We start from the raw sequence: 8148 nt of genomic DNA on the forward strand, positions 1-8148 counted from the left end.
GTCACAGGCCCACCCCAGGGAAGAGGCATGAGCCCAGATGCCCAGAGGCTAAGTGCTGCTGGGGTGGATCTTGTTCTTTGCCCGCAGGGACACCCTGCTGGGGCCTGTAGTCAGGCCAACCCCTCGACTGGCCCGGGCCAGGCGGCTGGGCAGGGCTGGCCGCAGGCCTGGGAGGGGGCAGGTGGGAGTGGAAGCTGGGGGCCCACTGTTCCTGAGGCCACGCAGGCTCTGTAGCCGCTGTTCCAGCTGGTAGACGTCCTCCGTGGCCTGGTTGAGTCGGTCGAACTGGGCCAGCAAGGCCTCAAACACAGCTTGGAGGCGGGAGGGCTCAGGCTCTGGCTCCCCTCGGGGCCCTGGCCGGCCCAGGCCCGTGATCACGCTCAGCCCGTCCAGCTGGCTGGAGGAGGTGGAGGGGCGAGAAGCATCGGAGCCCCCACTGTGTGGGGGCATGTCCGGAGAAGACTTGGAGCCCCTAGATGAGCGGGAGGGTAATGGCTCCATCCCTTCAAAGCGGACTTTGTGGCGGAACTGGGGGCGGCACAGGGGCTCGGTCAGTCCGGCTGCGCCCTGGGCTCAGCTGGGCCCAGGGTGCATCCCTCTCCCCCCCACTGGGCCGTACCCACCTCCTTAACCTTGCTGAAGCCCATCCAGAGGCGCAGCCTGCGCAGGAACAGTTCCACCATCTCATAGTCCTGCGGCTCCCAGGCTGGGCGGTAGAGCTCCCCCCGCAGAGTGTGGTACCGCCACCGCAGAAGGACTGCCCCCAGCCTCAGGGCACCCCACAGCCGCAGGGCCCAGAGCCCGGTGCACAACACGGGGGACAGGCGCCAGGACTCGGCAGGGCACAGGGCGGGACTCCCAGCACCTGGGCACAGCACCAAGAGGGCCCGAGCTGCGCTCCGAAGGGAGTCCACACAGGAGGAGACCAACTGCAGGAAGACGGCAAGAGTGAGGGGCTGGCACAGGCTAAGCCACCCTCTCCCACAGCCCCACAGAACACCTACCAGAACAGCCAACTGGGCGTAGGCCACGGCAAGCACCACCAGGCCCAAGGCTGCCCCCGCGAGCTCTGGCAGGGCGCGGCACAGTGTCTTGCCAAAAACCGACCACTGGCGCACAAAGCGCAGCTGCTGGGCGGCCTGTAGACAAGTGGCATCAGCTGACCAACCTGCTAACGCCAGCTGCCCTGCCCCGCCCCACCAAACCAGCCCTCACCTTGACTAAAAGCAGGAAGAGCAGCGAGGCCGCCAGGCCGCGGGCCACGGCGCTCAGCTGTGCCACCTGTTCGAAGCTGGTGAAGCGGCGAGGGCGGCGGCGCAGGAAGCGGGTCCACTGGCGGTCGGCGGCGCCCAACTGGGCCAGGCGCACCAGCGCAGCGGCTGCCGTCAGCGCCACCAGCAGCCACCGTGCCCAGGTCCCAGGCCGCGCCGCACGCCCGCGCCCCTCCCGGCGCCAGGCACGTACCTCGGCCCCCGAGAAATACACCGCGAACAGCAGCAGGCTCACCTGCACGGCGGGGTGGGGAGCGGGTCAGGGCCAGGCTGGGTGGGCGTGGCCAGTGCCGGGCTGAGTGGGCAGGCGGGGCCAGTACCGCGGGGGCGGGGCCTACCGAGGTGAGCAGTGGCAGCGAGAGGCCGGCGCTAAGGCGCCGCAGGGCGAACGGGCGGACGCTGAGGGCCGCCACGGCATGTCCGGCGGCGGGGAACTCAAGGCGCAGCGTGATTGAGGCGTGCAGCCCCACGGCCGGGCTGTAGCGCGTGAGCTCCACGAACACGGCGCGGCTCCTGCGCGGAGAAATGGGGCGGAAGAGGGGCTGGAGTCGGAGTGTGTGGAATGGAAGGGCTGGCGCCATCGCAGAGTAAGGGGTTTGGACGGCAGGTGTTGGGGAAGGGTGGGGCATGCCCTGGAGAGGACGTGGGGCTGCAGTGGGGCTCGTTGGGCCACTCTGGGGAATGATCAAGAGCAGCAAACCTGGGGTGTGGGAGTGGACTGGACCACTGCTGCATGGTGCCTGCAAAGGGCAGGGGGATGCAGCTGTGGCCGGTGTGCCGAGAGGGTGGGGGCGGGGAGGGACCAAGAGCCCACCTGTTGTCTATCCAGTTGTGCAGCTGCAGGAAGCCCAGCTGCGCGCGGCTCTCCTCTAGGCTGGGCCCCAGCTCCTGCACGTAGCCCCCGCTGTCATACACAGCACAGGAGCCCCAGTACCAGACGCTGCAGGTGAGGGGGCAGTGTCAGAGCAGTGCCCTGCCCTGTGGGAACCCGAAGCACGCTGGGGCCAGGGGCTGCTCTGGAGACCTCCTCCCTCCTCCCTCCCCCGCACCCTGGCCTGCCCTCCCTGCTCACCCTAGCAGGTCCGGTGCCGAGTAGGCCCATGTCTCAGAGCCGTTATGGGCAGCACTCCCCCAGCCAATGCCATAGTCACCGGTGCTGAAGCTCCCTGAGGCTGCCGAGCATGTGAGCGCCCCTGAGCCAGGAGGGTCTGGGCAAAGAGCTGGTCAGACAACCAGGGAATGAGCATGGCTGACCCAGGAACACTTACTGTCTACCAGCTTCCTGGGCTGAGCTCTGCATGATCTCACCAAACCCTCCCAACTATGCAGAAGATAAATGTCATAGTCTCATTTAAGATCAGGAAACAAAGGCAGGAGGAGGTCAGCCAGCTAAGGGAGCTGGAACCAGCCCCCAGCCAAAGGCTTCTCTTTGGAAAAAAGCAAGGTTAAGTGCCAGAGTACCCTTCCCCCACTCACCTTCCTGCAGCCGCACCTGCCGTAGTCGTGGGGGCCCCAGCTCTGGTCTAGATTGGTTCCCGTGGATGTAGGGGAGCAGTACATGGGACATCCATGGCCAGAACTCATCAGACCTGCCCACACCAGACAGAGTCACATGCTCCATCCCTCAGCCCCCTGTGGCCACCACACCCACAGGGGTCAGAGGCCCAGAGAGCTCAGCTATGAAGCCCCTGCCCAGCTCACAGGCAGCTGCCAGTGCTGGTTCCTCAACCTCGGCTTCCTGACACATGGGGGCAGAAACGCTGCTGTGGGGCTATACTTGGGCACGTAGGGTGCTGAGCAGAATCTGTGGTCTCTATCCATTGCCAGCAGCACCCACTCCAGTTCTGATAACCAAAAATGTATTGAGATGCTTCCCACTACCCCAGGGGTTGGACTGGACAAGGGCAGGACCAAAGTGACCCTGGTTGGCAAGAGCACCACCCTGGCCAGCAGACAGACATGCGTGCAGAGAGGTGCGTGCATCATACCGGGTGATGGCCAGGAAGGCCCGGCTGTCCAGCTCCTGCTTGATGGCACTCTGCAGGTGGTAGGCATGGCTGTGGCATGAGGTGTCCCCATAGTTGGCCAGCAGCGTCACCAGCAGGAAGAACATGTACACCAGAAGGCCCTGGGGGGCAGGGGTAGCCCTGGGGTCAGCCAATCCCAGCCTGGCCCCCCATAACAGAGCAGACTTCTGGACAATGGGCAGCAAAGTGCCCATAGCCAGGGGGCCTAGTGCTGAGAGAGCCAGGCCTAGGGACAGACAGGGTCAGTGAAGGCCGAGGAGCCACACCAGGGCCCCTGAGGCCAGGCAGGAGCATGCATCTGAGTTGGGCACGAGGAGCCAAACAAGGACTAGGGGCAGAGGGTCCAGAGTGATGAGAGGGAGTGGGCACAGAGGCTACAGTGCCCCAGAACCCCTGCTGAGGGGCCTTCAGTGGTCAGGAGAAGGGCACATATGAGGTTTTTGAGAAAGGCAGACCTCCTGGAAGATGCTGCCCTGGCCAGCAGGCCAGAGAGGGAGGGCCCGAGCTCACCCTCAACATCCCATGCAGTCTCTTGACCTTTCGGGCTTCCTCCTTTGCCAGGAAGAGTGCAAAGCCATGGGGTGGCCGCACTCGGGGCACACGCTCGCTCACAGGCGTCACAGCCGGGCTCTCCACCAGGGTGTCATCCTCATCGGGGTGCAGCCGCTTGGCCACCAGTGAGAAGTATAGGGCTTCCAGCAGGACCTGGGCCGGGAGTGGCATCAGAAGGGCCCTCGGGTGCCGGCAGGCAGCAGCGTGGCCCCTCGCATCCCACTTACCTTGAGCGGTTCCCAGCAGAGGAATGAGGCCAGGAAGCTGGAGCTGCTTGAGAGGAGCCACATGACGGACACACTGGGGGGGAAGCTGGCACCCACCCACCCCGACACCCCCACGGCCACGGCCACCAGGAGCAGGCTGAGCCCATGAGCCAGGGGAGCACACCAAGCAGGCAGCAGTCGCTTCCGCAGACCCTCCACCAGCCCTGGGGAGGCAGACAAAGACAGGTTACTGGCAGCCCAGAGGAAGGGACAGGGAGGGTCATCTGGGGGATACAGGAGCACACCTGTCCTGGAAAGCTTGACTGACTGGGGCTGCTCCCATGTCAGGCCCGGACTGGGCGGCCCCCTCTCCCCCAGTTTCTGCAGCACCAGCGTCTGAGTCCTGTCCCCGGGAGTGCTGGACCTGAGGCACAGGAAGAGGGACCAGCCCATGCTCACCTGGCAGCCTGCACACTGCCCCAGGATGCAACCAACCCACTTCCTCGGCACCAGAGGTCCCTTGAGCCTCTCTGGGTCTCTGTGTTTCCCTTCCTCTTGCCCATGGAGAGAAAGGACAGTGCCCCAAACCAGAGTGGACATGGCGCATGGTGCTGGGGCTCAGAACACCACTGGTCACTCTGGGGAGGGGCCCACATCCACCCTGCTCCTCAGGCCAGGAAATGCCATCAGCTTCTGTCCATCTCCCACTCACTTCCAGCTTAGTCCACCACCAAGTCCTGGCCTCGCACCTCTGGGACTTGTTGCACCCCATCCTGCTGCCACCCCAGCAGCCATCGCCTCAGAGCATGACCATCCAGCCACCGGCCTCGTCTCCCTGCCTGCTCTTCGTGCTAGTGAATCATAACTGGGTTCTCAACCTTCCAACAAGTGCCACAGACACCAGAGAGCTACCTGCCCCACGGAGCCACCCTGACCTGCCCAGAGCCAGGGCCACTACAGATGGGAGGCAGGGAGCTACAGGAACGGGAGAAAGTATGGAAGAGAAAGGAAAGAGGGAAGCAAAACCATGAGAGGCACTTCTAGGAATAAAGTGCACACACTGAGCAGTGGTTCTGCACAGCTGTGCCCTGAATGTGTAAGAGGAAGAAGAGGGTGGGCCCCCCCGAGCTCTGGCATGTGCCTGCCAATGAGCTGCAGCAAAGGTTTCTGGTTTTATGCGTCTCCTAGAGAATAAAAGGCACTGTGTTTTCTGAAGGTAGGAAGTCATGGGACACAATTCCTTCATGAAATGGACTTTTCTGATGAAAAGTAGCATAAACTGTAGAAAGTAGGATGACAACCGAGAACAGACATCTAACAGCATTTCTGTCATGCAGGGAACAGCAGTGTTAGTTTTTTTCTGTCCCTTTTCTGTATGTGTGTTTATATTTCACACATGGATATAAACATGGCATATGAGGATCATATAGTGGATCTAGCATAGAATTTGCAGAACTTTATGTTAGACTCTGAGCTGCATGACAGCTGACTATGTGTGTTACTGGATTAATATTCATTGATCCCTTTAGTCACAACAAGTACGTTATCCCCTAACTGAATGCCAAGCACCATTCCCAGCACTGAGTGACAAGAACACAGTCTGTGCACATATTGCGTGCACGTGCTGGTGGGGGAAGCAGACAGCACGAGTGAAGCAGGGAGGACACGGAGACAGAGGCTCGTGCCTGACGGTATTTACATGAGACAGAAAGGCAGACTCTGACCAGGCAGCATCTGAAGGAGGACCTGGAGGAAGCAGAACACGCAGCTCTGGTCTTGGTGGGGAACTCAAGGCAGAGCGAGCAGCAGACGTGAAAGGTGAAGACAGGAGCGAGGGACGGAGGGTGGCAGGAGACAGCAGGGGAGGTGGTGGGGCTGGCCGGTCAGGTGTGGTTGGTGGAGTGCCATGTTTTGAGGACGTTCAAGCAACCTAGCAGTGAGGTCCAGAGCGGGAGGAGCTGGGAACTCCCATGACAGCCTGCCAGCCACGTTGCTGCAAGTGAGCATTTGGGGCTGACCTATTAAGCGGCAGTAGATACCAGTGCCCCAGGGGTAGAGTGACGGGGCCTGCTGCAGGGAGCAGGCTCTCTCTGGCACAGAGTGAGGATGAGCTGCAGAGGATGAGCAGAATGGTCCAGGTAGAGGATGATGTTTGGGCAGATGGAGAGAAGAGGCAGATTCTGGACCTGCAAAGTAGCTGACAGAATCTCAAGTGAGGAAATACTCAAGAGAGTCAAAAATGAATCCAGAGTTTGGTCTGGGACTTTGGGCTTTGGGACTAGAGGTACTGGGGTGGTCACTGCTAATTACTACTACTTTGAGAAGCTTGTGTTCTGGGACAGTTCATGTATCTCAGTAATTTTTGGTTGCTTAAAAACTAGAAGAGTTAAAATGAATGGAAATATAGGTATTAAAATAGACACGGGGGAGAGGTAGAACTCGGTGGTAGAGCGCATGCTCAGCATGCATGGAGGTCCTGGGTTCAATCCCCAGTAACTCCATTAAAATCAATCAATCAGTCAATCAAGTTACCCACCCCACCTCCAACAAAAAAATGGTCCATCCATACAGTGGAATATTATTCCGCCTTAAAAAAGGAAATTCAGGAGGAGGGTAGAGCTCAGAGATAGAGCGCGTACTCAGCAAGCATGAGGTCCTGGGTTCAATCCCTAGTACCTCCTCCATTTAAATAAACAAGTAAACCTAATTACCCCCCTCCAAGTCCCCCCCAAATTACATACAGATGAGCAAAGATGTTAAGAGGTAATTCTATATGAATGTTTGTTACTAAATTGGAAACCAGCCAAGAAATTGAGAAATTCTTAAAAACATAAAATCGAAATACTTTCAGAAGAAAAAAACTAGGTATTTAAAAGTCTGTCAATGATTGCTCCTCACAACCAAGCCCTGCCTGCCCCACATCAGTGGCCTTTTGTTACTCAAACATCCTTCACTCCTGCTGCCCTAAAGGGGACACTGACAGGGCCTAGGTAGCCCCAAGAGGTCCTTTCAACAAATGAGGGGCTCAGAGGCCCAACAACTTCACCCCAACCCTGCACTGGACAGACAGCACAAGGATGGCCCCAGACCGGGAGCAGGCCCCTGCCCTGGGCTCCCCACTGCCCCCATCCCAAGGAGCCAGGCACTCACAGGCCAGTGCGCAGGTCCGTTTCTCCCAGAGTGTCCTGGGTAGGGACCAGGCTACTGACCCCTTCAGCCAGGATCTGCCGGATCAGGTCTTCATCTAGAGGGAGCAGAACATGTCATGGCGCCTTCCTGGGGAGACTGGAGGACACCACCCTCCCCACCTCTGCTCACCTGAAGCTGAGAAGTATTTGGCAGGGGAGGAGGGACTGACCAGGGAGACACTGTCCTCCTCTGGGCCCAGTGTGCAGCCCATCTGGCCCCGGGCCAGACGCTGCAGGGTGCTGCCCATGACAGATGGGTCACTCAGCAAGTCTGGCCAACTGAGCGTGCCTTCGCTGGATGGCCAGCACACCAGGCTGCAGGTGACAGGTCAGAGAGGGGAGCCCAAGGGACCTGTGTGCGCAGACACCCAACCCAAGTCTAGGCCCAGATGGACATGCAAGGCTGCTAAATGCACACACTCCCGGGCCAGGTACACAACACACGGCCAGCAACACTGGATGAGGACACACGACAGGGCACATGTGTGGTGCAGCTAACCTACGTGAGAAACATTTTCCCTAGGGACCCCCACCTTTTAGAATCCTCCAGAAATAAGTCCTGTTTCACTTGTCCAGCAAAGGCCTGTTGAGAAGCACAGAGACAGTCTGACACTGGGCTGCCCAGAAAGCAGCCCCTACCCAGGCGGACCCTGGTGGAGCCCTCACCTCTGCACGGAGTCCTGGGAACGCAAGGACGGAGCTGTCCAGCACAGACGAGTCCAGGCAACTGTCCACATCCAGTGCCTGTGGCCCCATGGGGGTGGGGCTCGGACCCCCAGCCACCTGTGGGGAGAGGCAGGCGGGAGGCAGCTTAGGCCTCTGCACAGGAGGCATGCTCCCTCCTGAGCGGGCAGTCTGGAGCACTGCTGTCCTGGGGAAGGTTCTAGAATAAGGCACACATTCT

At 60.0% G+C, this 8148-nt stretch overlaps 1 protein-coding gene across 1 annotated transcript in view; it reads right to left on the reverse strand.

Annotated features, from left to right (window-relative positions):
- Positions 1 to 48: 48 nt before the first annotated feature.
- PKD1 (polycystin 1, transient receptor potential channel interacting) overlaps positions 49 to 8148 on the reverse strand; it is a 42194-nt gene continuing 34094 nt past the window's right edge. The window contains 16 exon segments of the mRNA XM_032460166.1: positions 49 to 528; positions 624 to 929; positions 1005 to 1139; positions 1216 to 1506; positions 1610 to 1784; positions 2086 to 2211; positions 2344 to 2491; positions 2748 to 2860; positions 3260 to 3399; positions 3809 to 4003; positions 4078 to 4280; positions 4362 to 4480; positions 7207 to 7300; positions 7375 to 7559; positions 7778 to 7827; positions 7911 to 8027. Of these exon segments, the coding sequence (XP_032316057.1) occupies positions 49 to 528; positions 624 to 929; positions 1005 to 1139; positions 1216 to 1506; positions 1610 to 1784; positions 2086 to 2211; positions 2344 to 2491; positions 2748 to 2860; positions 3260 to 3399; positions 3809 to 4003; positions 4078 to 4280; positions 4362 to 4480; positions 7207 to 7300; positions 7375 to 7559; positions 7778 to 7827; positions 7911 to 8027 (2877 nt within the window).

Source organism: Camelus ferus, chromosome 18 (genome assembly GCF_009834535.1).
Source record: "Camelus ferus isolate YT-003-E chromosome 18, BCGSAC_Cfer_1.0, whole genome shotgun sequence".
NCBI classification, from domain to species: Eukaryota; Metazoa; Chordata; class Mammalia; order Artiodactyla; family Camelidae; genus Camelus; species Camelus ferus.